The 17012-nt window shown below is 57.1% G+C and overlaps 8 protein-coding genes across 8 annotated transcripts; 3 read left to right on the forward strand and 5 right to left on the reverse strand.

The window, feature by feature from the left end:
* Positions 1–805: 805 nt before the first annotated feature.
* MSY001_2025 (uncharacterized protein) lies at positions 806–2050 on the reverse strand (the record flags this gene model as incomplete). Its single annotated transcript, XM_018883855.1, has 1 exon — positions 806–2050. The coding sequence occupies one exon, from the start codon at positions 2048–2050 to the stop codon at positions 806–808; it is 1245 nt and encodes a 414-aa protein (XP_018740573.1).
* A 560-nt stretch (positions 2051–2610) lies between these two features.
* MSY001_2026 (uncharacterized protein) lies at positions 2611–4056 on the reverse strand (the record flags this gene model as incomplete). The annotated part of the gene is made up of 1 exon (XM_018883856.1): positions 2611–4056. One exon carries the CDS (start codon positions 4054–4056, stop codon positions 2611–2613), a length of 1446 nt encoding a protein of 481 aa, XP_018740574.1.
* Positions 4057–4181: 125 nt separating this feature from the next.
* Positions 4182–6023, forward strand: MSY001_2027 (uncharacterized protein; the record flags this gene model as incomplete). Its single annotated transcript, XM_018883857.1, has 2 exons — positions 4182–4677; positions 4837–6023. The coding sequence occupies 2 exons, from the start codon at positions 4182–4184 to the stop codon at positions 6021–6023; spliced, it is 1683 nt and encodes a 560-aa protein (XP_018740575.1).
* An 88-nt stretch (positions 6024–6111) lies between these two features.
* On the forward strand, positions 6112–7560 carry MSY001_2028 (uncharacterized protein; the record flags this gene model as incomplete). Its single annotated transcript, XM_018883858.1, has 1 exon — positions 6112–7560. One exon carries the CDS (start codon positions 6112–6114, stop codon positions 7558–7560), a length of 1449 nt encoding a protein of 482 aa, XP_018740576.1.
* A 39-nt stretch (positions 7561–7599) lies between these two features.
* On the reverse strand, positions 7600–11462 carry MSY001_2029 (uncharacterized protein; the record flags this gene model as incomplete). Its single annotated transcript, XM_018883859.1, has 2 exons — positions 7600–11200; positions 11293–11462. The coding sequence occupies 2 exons, from the start codon at positions 11460–11462 to the stop codon at positions 7600–7602; spliced, it is 3771 nt and encodes a 1256-aa protein (XP_018740577.1).
* A 283-nt stretch (positions 11463–11745) lies between these two features.
* MSY001_2030 (uncharacterized protein) lies at positions 11746–13011 on the reverse strand (the record flags this gene model as incomplete). The annotated part of the gene is made up of 2 exons (XM_018883860.1): positions 11746–12139; positions 12164–13011. 2 exons carry the CDS (start codon positions 13009–13011, stop codon positions 11746–11748), a joined length of 1242 nt encoding a protein of 413 aa, XP_018740578.1.
* Positions 13012–13036: 25 nt separating this feature from the next.
* MSY001_2031 (uncharacterized protein) lies at positions 13037–15277 on the reverse strand (the record flags this gene model as incomplete). Its single annotated transcript, XM_018883861.1, has 1 exon — positions 13037–15277. One exon carries the CDS (start codon positions 15275–15277, stop codon positions 13037–13039), a length of 2241 nt encoding a protein of 746 aa, XP_018740579.1.
* MSY001_2032 (uncharacterized protein) lies at positions 15276–17006 on the forward strand (the record flags this gene model as incomplete). The annotated part of the gene is made up of 3 exons (XM_018883862.1): positions 15276–15731; positions 15800–15839; positions 15889–17006. 3 exons carry the CDS (start codon positions 15276–15278, stop codon positions 17004–17006), a joined length of 1614 nt encoding a protein of 537 aa, XP_018740580.1.
* Between the last annotated feature and the right edge of the window lie 6 nt (positions 17007–17012).

Raw genomic sequence — 17012 nt, forward strand, 5'->3', positions numbered from 1 at the left:
GTTGCTGTTGCTATGTATAGGACCACGGACAAGGACATTCGAGTTTGGCCGCTGGATCAAAATACCATTGCAGGCGATATGGGTGTGACTGTTATTATCCAGCAAATTGTTACGTATATTATTACGTCGCAACTCTGCAACTTTGACTTGAGACATGGACTTAAACCCCTACGTCATCCATGGCCACCAATGATGCATTTCCCATCCACATGCAAGCCAACTGGGTCGTATCTTGGCGTTCAGTTGCCCGAAGATGTTCAAGCGCGTGGGCAACTATTGTACATGGGGAATGGCGAGAATCAAGGTCCCTTCGCTCAGTTTTGCCTTTGGTTCCTCCGAGCCACAAGTACAGGGAGCGAACGGAACGACCTTTTTGCTAAAGGGATCACATTTCGACACCGTATGGAGCGACTACTTTGGACAGCCTTGCAAGGCGGATGGTGGGCTGTTATTACATTTTGGTGGTATTGGCCCATTGCTATTGCCATTGTTGCTCCAATCTATGAACATGATAATTTGGTACACACCTGGACGCCCCCTATCATCAAGCTTCTCTTTGGGGGTATCCTAGGGCTTTTGACCAATCCGTTCATTGCCTTATTTACCATTGGTGCCGAATCACATGTACGTCGCTTTTATCCCCACGATTCTTTGTGGAACGAGGACATGTCTGCGTCTACTTCCGCATACCAAGAAGGCACGGCTATGTCACAAGATCTTGAGGTGATCACGGTGACAACTGACACGAATCCGAAAAATGCATGATTGTATATCAAATAGCGTGTAGTTGACATTCTTTAACATACTACTCATCCTGACGAGCAATAATTTCCTTGCTAATGCGACGCACAGCCATTAAGAAGGCTCGCAAGTGCTCAGGGTCGACATTTGGGGTAATACCATGGCCCAGGTTGCAGATTAAAGCACCACCACCACCAAAGCCGCCATACTGGCTGTCCAGCATGCGATTAACGCGATCGAAGATGACTTCCGGCTTTGCATACAAGAGAGCCGGATCCAGGTTGCCTTGAAGGGCAACTGGATGCGCTGTGTCTTTGTCACCGCACGTCTTTGCAAACTTTCGAGCACTGGTCTGGGCCTCGGCCACGCACTTGCGAGCCCAGGCCGGCTCAACAGTGTGATCAATACCAATCACATCGTAGCCAGAGCGGCAAATTTGTGTCATAGAATGGTTAATAGCCCCCTTGGCATACAAAATCATGGGGGGTGTCGACATAGAAATTGCCGACAAGCGATCATGCACATCCACGGCGATCGCAGTCAAGTATGGCAGCGAGAAGTTGCGGAAGTCATACGGTGTTAGCTCGCCAGCCCAAGAGTCGAATACTTGAAGTAGTTGCGCGCCAGCACATACTTGAGCGACAAGGAACTCGGCGCACACCGAAGCAATGCGAGAAAGAAGCTCCTTGCTCTCATTCGGGTAGTCAAACAGCCATTTCTTGGCCTTCTCCCACGTTTTTGAGCCGCCACCCTCAATCATATATGCCATCAACGTCCATGGAGAGCCACAGAAGCCAATCACGGGCACTGCACCGGCGAGCTTGATTTTTGTGAGACGAATGGCATCCGTCACATAACCCAGATCCTTCTCGACATTCACCTTCTTGAGGCGCGCCATATCTTTGGGAGTCTCCAAGGGCTTTAGGAAGCTGGGTCCCTTACCAGGCACCATTTGGACTTCCATGCCCATAGCCTGCGGGACCACCAGAATATCTGAGAAGATCACAGCGGCGTCAATCAATCCCTCATAGCGTCGAATAGGCTGGATGGTAATCTCTGAAGCAATTTCAGGATTCCGGCAGCACTCGAAAAATTCATGCTGCTCGCGCAGTTTGCGGAACTCTGGCAGGTAGCGGCCTGCCTGGCGCATCACCCAAACAGGTGCTCGCTCCGTCTTTTCGCCGCGAGCAGCGCGAATGATGATATCATTCCTCAGGCCTTCTGTCTGTGACTTGTTTTCACTGCTTTTACCCTGGCCCTTGGTGGTGAAACTCTGCACATGTGAAAAGCCTGGAATTTTCTTCATCATGATGAGCAGCAATGCGGAGTGGATATGGCGGTTCTTCGCCGTGCGTCAAGTCGAGATGCGTCACGTGGCTCGTCCCGCAACACATCATGGCAGCGCCTGTCGCGCCTGTACGTGTGGGATACTCATGCTAGGGCAAACTTATAAATGAATACATATTGCGTCAGGCACGCACACCAAAGCCATGCTATATCTGTTGCAAGAGTTCTCCATACGTTTTAGTATCAGTAAGTGCACCCAGCTTGGACTTTTTCTACGTCTGTGCATCACACGTCCATGACCGGGCGTTTGCGATCTGCACTCGGCCTGTTCCTGAAGAGCGTGCTGCGCCACACCAATGTGTTGAGAAAGTTCCAAGCAATGGAGTGCGCGAAAAATTTCTTTCCGACAGCTCCCCGACGAATTCTTTGCCGCCCTGTGCTACGCCTACCACCAACGAAGTTTTACTACACACCCACTTTGCCTTGCATCGTGAATTTTTCGGGCGACGCACTCGATTGTTTCAGCCCCGGCGAGCTAATGTGCCCAACTTTCCTACTGTACCGGGCGGAACTATGTAGACATTATGCGACATCCATCGGTGCATTTTCGGCAGCTGGTGTTTGAGCAAGGTGACGGGCAGATGAGCGAGCATCCAAGAAGAGGCTGTTTGTCTGCTCAATATCATCCACCGTGATCTCAGAGCGACCAGTGACGTTGGCCAAAACGGCCGCAGGTGCCAGCAGCTGCAATGCGAAACGGAGCGAGGTGGTCTTGCCGAGATCGGTCAGTTTCGAGAGTGCGTCGTCATGGACAGCGATGCCTTCTGTTGACGTACGAATGCGAATGACCTCGCGGATCTCGTCCTCCGCATACGGCATTGTGCGCACAATCATGCAGCGATCCAGCAAGTCAAGGGGAATACCGTGAGGCGCGACGATTCCGACGCTTAGGCCGCCCTCAAACTCGGTACCACGGACCGTGGACTGTCCTCGGTTGGTCGCCAAAATCACATGAGGACTAATGGTCGACTCCAGTGCGCGGTTCAGGTAGGTAAAGCACTCCATGTCGAGCATATGAACTTCGTCAATGAATAACACACCGGGCACGAGCTCGGCAATGCCCTGTTGAATGTACTTGTCCACAACCTTGTTAATTTCACCACGCAGCTTGTCTGTCACTTCGGTACGACGTCCTTTGATGAGCTGGCCCACCACGCTCATGATATCCTGGCCGCCCTGCGGCCTGGCATTGGCCATATCAAGGTCATGCAGGGTCACATCCTGGACCACTTCCTTACGCTTTTGCACATCGCCTTTGGGCAGCGCCACATATTCATCTGCCTCAAGGTCGAACTCGGTGGCATACGCATCCGAGCGGCCTACGCGTTTCACCGCGCCCGTGTTGGCCTCGATATAGATCACGTCACCAACAGTGATACGTTCTTTTAAGATGCTCTCATAAATGCTAGGGTCGAGGCGCAGCTGCTTTGTACCTTTGACAGTCTTAAGGGCGATCACCACATGCACGATGGTCTTGCCATAGCCAGACAACGGGTTCTCCATCTCGGTAGGTGTGAGCTCAGTGAGCTCGCCCTCGTACACTTCCTTGGTCTCGCGTACACGCAAACCAATCGCACGTCGGAAGTTTTCCATGAGGACCTCGGTCTTCTTGACCTCAGAGCTGTAGACCTCGGAGCCCACCATCGGACAGAACGGCACTTTATGACCAAGCTCATGTGCCATGCCCAGGGCGAGAGCTGTTTTTCCGGTACCCGGACCACCTGCCAGAAGCAGAGCGCGACCAGCAAATTTGCGCTGTCGAATCAAATCCAAGACGAGGCCACATGCTTCGCGTGCTGACCTTTGGCCTACGAAGCCGCGCGCTGTTGGAAAGGCCATGCCGTGCTCATCCAGGCCCAGACCCTTAATGTGCGAGTGCGTCGCAATACGAGCATTGTGCGAGTGAGAGGTACTCGCACTCGAGATTGGAACAGAACCAGCACCTGTGTCAGAAGGAGCGGCGCTCATGGTAGCGTCAGTTGTACCGCACAAGCTGTCTTCGACCGACCGGCCGTGGCGCCAGGGGCGTCGGAGTGGCGCACGTGGTACCACGTGACACGTCCTTTTTTTTGTGTTCGAGCACGGCGTGGCAAATGGGTTATCCCCTCCAAGACGTCATGGCCAAGGTCAATGGTGCTGAAGTGTTGCCCCCCTCGGCTGCGAAGGAGCAACTTAAGCAATATGCTTCTGCTGATGGTCTCAGCGTCTCGGAGCTTATCGACTCTCGTGCTCACGGTGGTTTGACCTACAACGACTTTTTGGTGCTACCTGGCTATATCAATTTTCCTGCTTCGAAGGTGGATTTGCGCACTCGTGTCACCAAAAACATTGTGCTGCACACGCCATTTCTGTCGAGCCCTATGGATACGGTTACTGAGGTGAATATGGCTATCTCTCTCGCTCTAATGGGCGGCATGGGTGTGATCCACAACAATATGTCGGCACAGGAGCAGGCTGCCATGGTTCGCAAGGTGAAGATGTTTGAGAATGGCTTTATTACAGAGCCAATTGTGCTCAGTCCGAATGAGACGGTGGGTGATGTGCTTGAGATCAAGGACCGTCTTGGTTTTGCTGGTATTCCCATCACAGGTACGTATTGTAACCCGGGGCTGGACGATGAAAATTTCATACTGCTGTAACCTTCGTTCTGCTGAGGGCGTGCCTGAGATGGGCATGTTGCTGCGGATCCTTTACCTATGTCCACTGACAAAGCCCTGGTTTTTATTTGAAGCAGACTAACACGACCAGAGTCCGGCTCGCTTCAATCGAAGCTTGTAGGTATTGTCACGGCGCGCGACGTGCAGTTCCGTGACGCTTCCACGCGTCTTTCAGATGTGATGACGACCGATCTTATCACCGCACCAGTGGGTGTGTCGCTCGAAGAGGCGAACCGCATCTTGCGCGACAGCAAAAAAGGAAAATTGCCCATCGTCGACCCCCAGGGCAACCTGGTGGCGTTGCTTGCTCGCTCAGACTTGCTGAAAAACCAGGACTACCCCCTGGCGTCGAAGCTTCCTGAAAGCAAGCAGCTGTACTGTGCGGCTGCCATTGGCACACGCCCCCACGACCGTGAGCGCCTGGATCTACTGGTCGAGGCGGGCCTTGACGTGGTCATTCTCGACTCGTCGCAAGGCAATTCGGTCTTCCAGGAGGATATGATTCGTTGGATCAAATCCAAGTACCCTACATTGCAAGTGGTGGCCGGCAATGTGGTGACTCGCGAGCAGGCGGCGACCCTGATCGAGGCTGGTGCTGATGCGCTTCGTGTGGGTATGGGCAGTGGTTCGATTTGTATTACGCAGGAGGTCATGGCTGTGGGTCGCCCTCAGGGCACCGCTGTGCGCCAAGTCGCCGAGTACGCGCGTCGCTTTGGCGTACCGGTAATTGCCGACGGTGGTATCCAGAATGTGGGCCACATTGCGAAGGCGCTGTGCCTGGGCGCTAGCGCCGTAATGATGGGTGGTTTGCTCGCGGGCACCTCGGAGAGCCCGGGTGAATACTTCTACCGCGAGGGTCAGCGACTGAAGGGCTACCGCGGTATGGGCTCGATTGAGGCCATGGAGCACCAGAGCAAGAAGCGCAAGCGCTTTGACGGAGCTACTGGTAAGGGTGCCGCCAAGGCAGACGAGAAGAGCACTGATGTGTCGGCCGAGAATGCTGCTACACAGCGTTACTTCTCTGAGAGCGATGCGGTCAAGGTGGCGCAGGGCGTTTCGGGCTCTGTGCAGGACAAGGGCAGCGTGAAGAAGTTCCTGCCGTACCTGTACACGGGTCTGCAGCACTCATTGCAGGACATGGGTGTGGAAAGTGTCGACGCACTGCGTGATGGCGTCGCTAAAGGAACTGTACGCTTTGAGCTGCGCACGGCCAGCGCCCAGCTTGAGGGTGGCGTCCATGGTCTGGCCCACTACGAAAAGCGTCTTTTCTCGTCGTAAATAGAGCGGTAGCGCGTCGGGAATCGATGATGCACGTGACACTACGGTGTCGGTCGGCCGTCCTCATACCTGGCGAACTTGCGCCACGATGGAGAAGAGGCAGAGCCTTGCAGGTGCGCGCGATGAGAGCGCACATGCTAAACGGATCAAGATGGAGAGTTCAAGTGAAGAACTAAAGGCGCCTGGCACTGAGTCGGAACGCACGTCGCCTCTGCCCTCAGGGAGCGACCGGGACGCATCGCGCGTCGCCGAGTCGCCACTGGCCTCTACCATGTCCAACCTTGACCGTCTTGCCAACTTGGCCGCCCAGCGCACCGAGTCGCCTAATGCCAATTCACTTCTTTTTCGTCCTGATAATCCGCTCCTGAGGACGCCTACGCAGGCTGGCAATGTGTCGTCCCTGCCTCTCTCCTTACAGCGTCTGCAAGCTGTCCGTAATGCCCAGGCCGGGAACGGATCGGTGGTATCGAGCCCTGTCCTCAGCTCTGGCACTGGTACAGCCCCGAATCTTATTAGTTCAAGTGGGTCTAGTGGCGCTCCAACCAGCTACGACCAGCTCGTGGATGTGATGGGCTACAGTGGTGTGGATTTGCGGGCGGAAGAGGCCTTTATCCAGCGGAGTGGGTCGCTTTGGGACGATGCCCAGGCTGCGTCTGCGATCAGCACGGCGGGCATGGCTCATGGTCTGTACCTTAATGTATACCCCTTGTCGAGTATGGTCCATCGGATTGCCAAGCAATATGGCCTCAAAGTGGATGCGGCGACACTGGACTATTTGTCGATTGCGACGCGCATGCGCTTCCGCAACCTGTTAGAGTCGATGGTGCGCGCATCCCGGCACCGTGCGTGGTCGACTCACCAGCGGCGCCCGCCTTTGCATCCGGGGGCCAACCCCGATGGCACGCGTAATCCCGTGTTCCATGAAGAGGTACTATCAAATCCCACGAAGCAACTGGCCGCCATTGAAAAGGCTGAGCGCATTGAAGAGGGCAACTGGCGGCGGATGCGCCTAGAACGCGAGGAAATGGAGGCCGCAGCGCAAGAAGCGGGTGGCGACGATGGCTCCTCTAAGAACAAGAAACGACCGAGCATGTCGTCGCGCAATCTCTCCGAGGACGTGCGCAAGCGCCTCGCGGATAGCACGGCGATGCGCCACCTGGGTGCTAACAGTGTCACATCCAAGTACTCCTGGCTGCAATCTCCGGGTATGCGCTCAACGCCGCGCGCGCGCGACTCGGATGCTGCGCCCAGCGAGTCGCCGTCGCAAAAATCGTCGACGCTGCCCAAACCAAAGTTTGCGCCTAGCGCGAGTCTGCGGTCCTCTGTGTCACAGGCCGCACATGCAGGTGCGTGGAGCGACGTTGCAACACGCCAAGCTGCGCAGCGGGAGCAGGAGCGTGTGGCGCGTGCGCGAGTCACGTTGCATGATGCGCTTGCGGCGCTGGAGCGTGAGCAGGCGGGCGGTGCCGGCCATGGTGCAGGGCGGCGTGCGCTGTATCTGGCGCAGGCATATGGACATGGCCGTGGCTCGCTATAATATACAGGACCTATGAGAGGTGGTGTAGGAATCTGTCGTCTACGCGCGATCAAACAATGTTTGTGCGCGATGCACGAGGGCAGCTGGGAAGGCACGGGCCTTCATGCGCTCGAGGATAACGCTGGCGCGGTCCGTGTGACCAAACAGTAGTTCCGCGCGAATCATGGCCTCGTACGTGCTGGGCTCGCGGTTGACGAGGGCGCCCAAAACATTGGCGCGATCAACCGCCTGCTCGCGGTTGGTGTACGTCGGTTTACGCTCGCGGCGCAGACCAAGGGCACCCGCACCGTGGTGGCGCGGAAGGTGGTTGCCAGCCGCTGCAACGCCGGCCGGCGGGTCGATCATGGCATCAAATACGCGGCGTGCCTCGACAAGACCCATCGGCCCGTCCTGGGCATACCCCTTGATGAGCAAATTCGCAATATACGCAGTTGGCAGGATGCGCTGTGTGCCCATGCGGGCGAGGTATGCAGGCATGAGATCCGTACGGCCATGCACGACAAACACAGCAAACAGTGCCTCGTATACGACGGCATCGGGCACGGTCGACACGCTCTGGCGCGGCGTAGACGGCGCGCGCTCGGCGATCGACTCGAATGTGCTGAGCGCCTGGTCCAGGTTGCGCAGCACCACACCCTGGGTATGGATAAGCGAGGCCCAGTGGGTGCCTTGCACGCTAACTAGGCGGTCAGCGGACAGGCGCGCGAAGACGGCCTGCTGACGGTCGGGCTCGACGGGTTCAATTGTGCCCCACGCGTCAAGAAGCAGCTTGTACGTGTGGGCGCTTGGCCGCACACCAGCCTGCTGCATTTTTTCATGGTAATAAAGCGCCTTTTCGCGGTTCATAACCGAGTGCACATAGTACTGGATCATCGTGTTGTACGGCGGTACACGTGGTTGGAAAGTCGGCTGCTGCTCCATTTCGGCAAACAACGCCGTGGCACGCGCTTCGTCGCCGGTGCGTACACATGCATTGATCGCAGCGCCGTACGTCACGCTACTCGGTCTTAGGTTCGTCGAGCGCATGTCCTCAAAGAGCTGCAGCGCCTGGTCGACCTTGCGCGCACGCGACAGTTTGGAGATGACAGTGTTGTACAGGTAGGTCGTGGGGCGTACGCCTAGGCGCTTCGACTCGTTGAACAGCTCTTCCGCCACAACAGCATCGTCCGTATGTTCCTGGATCGTAGCGATGAGTGCCGCATATGCACTTGCACTTGGCACCTGCTTCGCGGTGATCAGGCGCAGCCGGTGGCGGTTCGCGCGCTCGGCCAGCATGGCATGCGAAAGCGCCGTGATCATGCCATCCTCAAGCTGCGACCAGTGCTGCAGGCGCCAGTCGTGACCGTGATGCGTCGACGCTAGCACATGCATGGCCATCGCATACAGCTCGTCGATGCGATCGACCTGCGCATTGCGCCCAAACGCGTTGATCAACACAGCCAGCGCGCCAGGCGTCGGGTATTGCCCTTTCTCCACACTTGCTTGGAGTCGGTCGTACAGGTCGTCTGCCTCCAGTTGGCCGTGCGGTCGTGCAAGACCATGAATCAAATTTGAGAGCGCGCCGTCCAGTGACTTGACTGGCGGGAGTATGGTACTGCATTTTCCGTCAATGCACAGGTCATTCCACGCGCGGTCTGATACCGCCGGTTCGGCGGGCGGCGCTGGCACATCTTCAGCATGGTGCGTTGACGTCAAAGAAGGCGTGCTGTCGTACCAGCCCGTAACCATCTCGGCGCCAACCTCGCCATATTTGTCAACGAGCTTAGTGCGAATCGTCTCGATATCGAGCGGCATGCGCCGAGACAGGCGCGCCAGGTCCGCCAACAGCTTCCCCAAGCTCGAGTAACCCTCTGGGCCAGGGTATGCCGTGCCAGCTGCCAGCTCGGCCTGCAGCAGTACCTGCACGACGCGCTGCCAGTCCTGGTCTGAGAGCGCGAGCTTGCCAAGATCGCACTGTGCATCGCGATGCAAGGCCTCGTACTCACGGATAAGCGCCGTGGTAGTCGAGTCAACAAGAGATCCAGACATGCCATCAAGTGCAGGCAGTACCATGGTCGCCAGCGCAACAAAGCGGGGCATCGGCGGTCCCTGGGGGTGAGCAACCGCCGCATCGGCAATCGCCATTGGCAAGTGGCATGCATCACACATCAAACTTACACTCGCAGCAGAGCTGACATCTGCGTGCCGAAGCGCCATTGATGCCAGTGCAAAGAGGCGACTCGACATGGCCCCGTCGCCTATCACGGACTGGTGCGCCGCGAGACGCAGCACAGCCGATACCGGTCCGGCCTGCTGGCGCGTGCGCAGAGGATGCTCGGGAGAGAACTGTGCAAACACCTTTTCGGCAAGGGCGACCAGAGCGCGATATGATGCGGCCAAGTCGCTCGCGCTTAAACTGCGCTCAACCTTCCGCATCTCCAGCACGGTGGCGAGGCTCGTAACGCACCGCGACGCAGCGAGGCCCACGTCGGCGGGCGCGACGCTACGACCCGCAAGCACCAAGGCAATATCGCGCAGCAGGATTGCGGCATCGGTCGAGGGCTGCTGCATTGCAGCAAGGACCATGCCTTCGAGGGCGGGTGCACTGGGTGCTGGCAATGAGGATGCGCTAATTTGTTTCAGCCACTGCACAGCGGAGCGGCAGTCGCCCGTGTAAACAAAGCCCAGAATCATCCGACTGACAATTTGCTCGTCAAGCGGTGGCGTCGCGAGTTCGCCGGCCTTAGGCGAGAGAATACGGTCCAGCAGGGCCACGGCACCGAACGCATCGCCTAACGCAAAGTAAGCATCGATCATGGTTGCCCATACAGACGAGCATTGCGCTGGCGTAAACGATGTTGTAGACGGCTCAATGAGGGCCATGGCACTGGCGACGCGCTCAAATGTCGAAAAGACCTGAACGCACGCGCGCAAAGCCCGCGCCTGCTTATCCTCGGGCGTCTCTCCATCAATGGAACTGAGCCGTGGATTCATAAATACTTGTAGCAGGAGGCGGTACGACTCGGCATCCTTGGTGGTGCGCAGGTTGCTCTCAAGAAGTGACAACACGGCTATCGCCGTTTCGCTGCATCCGCGTTGTGCACAGCATTGCAGCAGGCGGTTGTACGGGGCCGTGGTCGCGAAAAACTGCTTGTTCACGTGGGCTTTGTAGGCCACAGTCATGGCGAGCGATAGCTGCGACGACTCCTTTGACATACCCACGCGCGAGAAAATTTCCATGTCCTTACGGCACAATGCTTCGATCACAAGTGCATACGTTTCCTCGTTAGGTATCATGTTCGAGAGCTGCATGTGTTCATACAAAGCATAGATCGCCTCCTCACTTGGCTGCATCGATCTCGAGGAAAGCGCGGCAGCGAGAAGCTCGTTCGCACCAGTCACACTCTTAGACGACATGGGAAGTGCCATATATTCGTTGACCAAGGCCATCAGGTCCGTTGTCACAAGCACCCGTTGGACAAGGGCCTCCTCTGCCTCGCTCTTGTCGTGTACGCCTGCCCCAAAAGTAGGAGGGACATGCGGCTCGTCATTTCGTATTTCCGCGGATGGGATTGCTGTAATCGAGTTGCGACGCACGCCGCGCAGGCGCGCATTGCGCTCCGACTCAAGGCGGCTCAGGCTCGCACTGCGCTTGCGACGGCTCAAAGTTTTTAATGGGGTGGTAAGCGCATCGGAGAGTGTCTGTGTAAGTTGTACATACATACCTCTGACGATAAATTAGGGACCGCACACCCCTGACCGAGATCGCCTGGTGCTTCTTTCGGCGCCCACACGCCAAGACTGCCAGTGGCCGAGCGCTCCACGGGCGAGACTTGACCGGACGTCGGAACAGGCGATATATCAAGGAGGGGTGTACGCGTAAGCCTCGCGAGGGGACCCGCGAGCTTAGCAAAAAGAGGCATATGCCTAAATGGGTCTTACCACTAGTGGCAAGAGCAGGGACGTCGATGGCGAAGATCTGCAAGAAAACCTGATTCCGCCGCGCCCAGGACCGTGTGATGCAGGCAACGCTGATTACTCGCCTCCACATCGCCGGCCGGCAAACCTGTGTAGATCGGCGGCTTGTGAGTGGCTTCTTCCAAACTGCCATTTGACGCCGAGCACACAGGGCCAATCAAGTCGCACCTTTCGCCTAGTGGCCAAACGACCATGCGATCGATCTATAACCAACAGCAGAAAGCCCCTCTACTCAAACGTGGTTCGCTTGCCTTCTGAGGGCACAATCCCATAGCTTTGCCGCGGCGCAGATGCATTTGCCGCACCCGGGCGAAGACGTCGAGGCGCCGACGCCTTCCGCCGTGGTGCACTGGGCGCGTCCATCGCCGCTTGGTCTGGTTCGTCCTGGGTATCTTGCATAGAGGTCGAGGGCACCTCAGACGGCGCCTGTGTACCCTGCGCTGCACGGCGACGGCGACGTCCAGGCACATAGTCAGGCAAAAGGTCCTTGGATGCGCCGCGACGCACTGCATCTACACCGGCAAACTCAAGTTGCAGTGTCCGGCCCAGCAGGCGTGCATTGCGAGGTTCAATCAGTGCCTTGGTCGCCTGTGCCGCTGAATCAAAGTCAATAAAGGCAAAGCTGCATGTCAGCACACCAACGTACCCTTTGCACTTGCCAGTGTCCTCAAACGTGCCCATACGGATTTTGCGGATGCCCGCCTGAGGCGGCGCCATGGAGGCATCGTCGGTTTCTACGCCCTCCATGTGACGGCGCCGCACCGAACTCTCGAGCAGCTCGCGGATATCATCCTCAGATGTCTCAAAGCTCAGGTTCCCCATAAAAAGTGTGGGTGCAGGCGGGTTCTTTTGCGCCCGCAAAATCCGCTGCGCCGTCTTGGTAAGACCTGTGCGACCGCCAGCAGGACTTCCACCAAGCTCTGCTGCTGAGGGATCCAGTCCAGGACGCCCGCGAAAGTCGTTGCCATTTTTTATAAGCAAGCGTCGGCCATGAAGCATCGTCTCCGAGAGCGCCACACACTTATCGACCTCAGCCTCTGAGGGAAGATCCACGTATGCGAATCCTTTGTTGTTCTCGGCGCGACGTGCTCCCGGAGTCATGTGAACACGGCTTACGCCTTCCACCTCATTCTCAGCGAGCCACTCCGACAGCTCGTCGACCGTCGTGGAGAAGGGCAGGTTGCCAATCCAGACACAAAAGGCACTCCGCTGCAGGCGCTGGGGTCGTGATTCTTTCTCATCCTCTTGTAAATTAACCTGCTTCTCCATTTTGCGGCGCTTACGCTTCTCCTTGTGGGACAGAGGCTCCTCGCTCAAGTCGTGTGGCTCATCCACTGGGTCACCCAGTATCTCTGCATCATCCACAGGCCGCTTCGTCAAGCGGGTCTCCTCTTTCGGGGCATTTGTTTCACCTGCCTGTCCTGCTCTCTGCTTCTGCTTTTCAGCTTTGCGCGCTAGACGGCGCTCCTTGTTGGTCAGTGCCTCATCCGACATGAGGGGCGAAAAAAAGTGACCTCCACTACCGAAGCGTACGGCGCAGGCTATGAGGGAGCGTAGGCTCTGCATCGATGTGGTGCACGAGGCGCTCCATATCGTCGCTCTGAATAGCCCGTGTACCTAATCGACGCACACGTTTCTGAGGACTAGGGGTATGCGGGAGGATGAGTCCTTCCTGAGATTCGTCTGCAAGACCAGCGAGATCTGTCGGCTTCGTGGGCTCTGACGCACGTGGCGTTTGGTTCATACGCGAGACGTTCGACTGAAGCACGGAGGTATAGCTGGGCACAGACTCGTCATCGGTCTCAGATGTAGACGTGAAGGACGGTTCCTGGGGCGCAGCGCGCGTCATGCGCGCCAGAAGGTCGATCTTGCGGTCCAGGAACGCATCACTGGCATCAATTTCCGCCTGCAGTTGGCGCTCGTAGTACTGCCGCATGTGGTTGAGCGCTTCCTCCATATGTTGGGCCATCTCGTCTCTGACAGTCTTTTCTAGAGTCTGACAGAGGCTCTCTGCCCTCTCGCAGCGCTGGCGCAGCCGCTCATTTTCCTCGACAAGCATGTTAACAAACTCATCAGTGTCCTCGTCGACGTCATCGTCCTCATGGTCTGATTCAGCTTGTGATGCCAGCGATAGGCTTGATGTATCCGCACTGCCAGGGCCCGGCCCAGAAACAGCCGATACTTGGATACCGACGTCTCTGGCCATGGCACTAAACCGCATGACATTGGCACTCTCCTCGTACCCGGTGCCATACGGATTCACATTTACAATCATTACCACCTTGCCATCACCCATAAAGAACGACTGGAATAGCTCTGTGAGCTTTGAATGGCGAAAAGGTACAATACTCTGCCGCCGCTTGCGTGTGTCATCGGAGCGCGACGACGAAAGAGCCACCTTGGCGTCACCAGGCGCCACGATTCCAGCCCGCAGCTGGTTTTTGCGCATGGTCTCCAGGCACTGGCCCAAGCACATTAGACTCTTGTTGATGTTGCCTGCTTCCTTCAATCGCGGGCCGGCGGGCACATCCGTGTTAGCAATGCGCTCGCTTCCCGCGAGGTCCACAATGCTCAGTCGTGACACAAAGTACTTGCGACTCAGGCCAGATACGTCCCGCTCACCTAATTGCACAGTTGTGAGCTCGCGCAGAATCTTGATGGTAAAAACACTGTGGGAGCGAGAGCTAGAGCGGTTGGCCATGGTGCTGAATACGGAGCGGTTTTCTTGGCCGCAGCGCAAAATTTCGCGTGCCTCGTAAATGTTGGATATCTTGATCTCCTTAAGTCCGCCCACGTACTTACCGCCACTCTCGACCTCACTCTTTAACAGCAGGGGACGACGCGCAGGTCCAGCCGACTTCTCGTCCGTCTCGTCACGCACTGCATCGGTTCGTGCCAGCAGCGATGGCATGGGCGCTTCCAGCAGGTCATAAAGCTTTTCGTTGTACACTTCCACATAGCTCACCCACACACTGTAGCGGTAATCAGGGTGTACAGCGAGCGTAGTCGGATCGGTGGCAGGCGACTGAAAGATGCCAGCTTTTCCTACTCCCACATCCGCCCCACGTCCTACGCCCGGCCGCGGCTTGGCCCGAGGACGGCTTGCTAGAAGGCTCTTACTGGGATCTGAGACCCCAGGCTGCACGCCAGTCAGACCCATTGGACGCACGGCCTTGGTGCACTCACGCCCCTGGATACTGTTAAATATTACATCCATTGTGCGAGGCAGAATACCTGCCTCGCCCGGTTCGTCATTGCCTTGCACAGTATATGTTTTACCCGAGTTGGTAACGCCATAGGTGAACACGAGGCTGTTCTTACCTTCGAGTAAGTCCTTCACCAAGGAAAGAGTAGTATGCTGAAAAAAAGATTGTTGTGCTTCCCTTGGCGATTCGGTAGGGACGGGCGCAAACACGCGGGAGAAAGTGTACTTAGTAGGGGCCTGCGCAGCGTGACGCGAACGAGCGTACCGCCGGGTAGCCACGTCTGTGGGCGGCTGTAGGACGGCTTCCGTCTCTGACACGGCCTTTAGGTAAGGGTCCGTCTGTATCCCCTGCGTGTCGGGTCGGATTCGCAGGTATGCTTGGATCGGCTCGCTCGATACGCCGAGCTCGGCGAGGCGACCCACGCTAGACGCGCTAGGTGTGCGAATGCCAGACATGGGCACACGAGCACCGACAGACCCTGCCACAGATCGGTTTAGTGCCGTGTCAGGCTTGCTAGGTGAGCCTGTTCGGCGCTCCTCTAGCGCCAAGCCCATGACCAAGTCGCGCACGATCGTCGAGACCGTCTGTCGATCGGTGGACGCGCCGAGCGTGTTTGGTCACGTGAATCACAAGAAGCTACCTGCAGCGAGCGACGCTTGCTGCTACGAGTGGCCGATGCGCTGGGTACCGCCGATAGCGCGAGCGTACTCGCGTGCGCTTACAACAGCAGCACGGCCAGCATCCCTGCCGCCATGCGGACAGCCGCTGCCGCATACTCATCCGCATCTCTTTCCGGTCGATTTTCGCAAGGGCACAGACCCCTCGGTAGGCGGACAAGTCGCGATGGAGCACTTGACGCCGGGTATACCCGCAACAGAATATGAGCAGCGGCGCAAAATGCTAATGGACAGGCTGCCTGAGAAAAGTGCCGTGGTGCTTATGGGTGGGAGGACGAAGTACATGTCGCGCAACATCTTCTACAAGTTCCGGCAGGAATCCAACTTTTGGGTACGTTCTGTCTGCTGACCCAGTACCTCACCGGAATGCAAGAGCCTGATGCTGCCCTGATTCTAGAGAAGGACCACAGTCCTCGCGGCTACAAAATGACCATGTTTGGTACGTGCGTCACACTTACCGACAGTGGAACCGCGCCAAGCGACCAAAGAAGTGTGGGACGGTCCCACCTGTGGCCTCGACGGCGCCGAAAAGATTTTTCGTGCCGATGAAGCAGTGATGAACGATCCCTCCGTCATGCTCAACTACATCAAATCGGCACTCGCGCGCTGTGAGCACTTGTATGTGGACTTGCCCGCGCAAGTAACCATCCCACGGCAGAGTATGCGTTCGCCCCGTTTCAGCATCCACGACTTTTTGGCGCCGCCCTCGCCCACAGGCTTTGACCTGTTTGTGCGTAAAACTGATTTTGAAAATGTTGTGCGGCTCCTGAGTGATCGCCGCAACACACATTCCCTGCAGCGGGAAATGGACCGGCTGCGCGTGCGCAAGAGCCCCAATGAGCTGGCCGTCATGCGGCAGGCCGGATCGATAAGTGGACAGGCAATGACACAGGTAATGCGCGTCTGCCGGCCGGGCTTGCTGGAATCCGAAGCACAGGCAGTGTTTGAGTACGAATGCGCCAAGCACGGCGCTGAACGTCCCGCGTATGTGCCGGTGTTTGCCTCGGGTCGCAACGCATTGATGATCCATTATGTGCGTAACGACGGCGTCCTGGGTGACCACGATGTCATGTCAGTGGATGCAGGATGTGAGTTCCGTGGCTATGCCTCCGATATCACACGCACGATGCCGACTTCCGCGGATGGGCGTTTCACGCCTGCTCAGCGCGATCTCTACGAAGCACTCTTGCGTGTGCTGAAGGGATGCACGGCGTTGGCCACAGAGCATCAGGGCTATACCCTGTCGGGTGTGCATCGGCGCAGCGTGGAAATGCTCGCGGTCGAGCTGCGGGATCTCGGCTTTCATCTCGGCTTTGGCACGCTGGAGCGTATTTTGTATCCCCATTATATTGGCCACTGGCTTGGGATTGACCTGCACGATGTCAGTACGGTAGAGCGTGCAACACGCCTGCAAGAGGGCATGGTGTTTACCGTGGAGCCTGGCCTGTATATCCCTGACAATGAGGCTTATCCAGCGGCATTCCGTGGTCTGGGCATGCGGGTCGAAGATGACGTCGCCGTGGGTTACTCGGACTACACGGTCCTGTCCAGCGAGGCGCCCAAGGAGGTGGCCGACATCGAGGCAGCATGCGGAGGACGCATCTAAATGATT

This window comes from Malassezia sympodialis, genomic scaffold, assembly GCF_000349305.1.
Source record: "Malassezia sympodialis ATCC 42132 genomic scaffold, msy_sf_9, whole genome shotgun sequence".
Lineage (NCBI taxonomy): Eukaryota > Fungi > Basidiomycota > Malasseziomycetes > Malasseziales > Malasseziaceae > Malassezia > Malassezia sympodialis.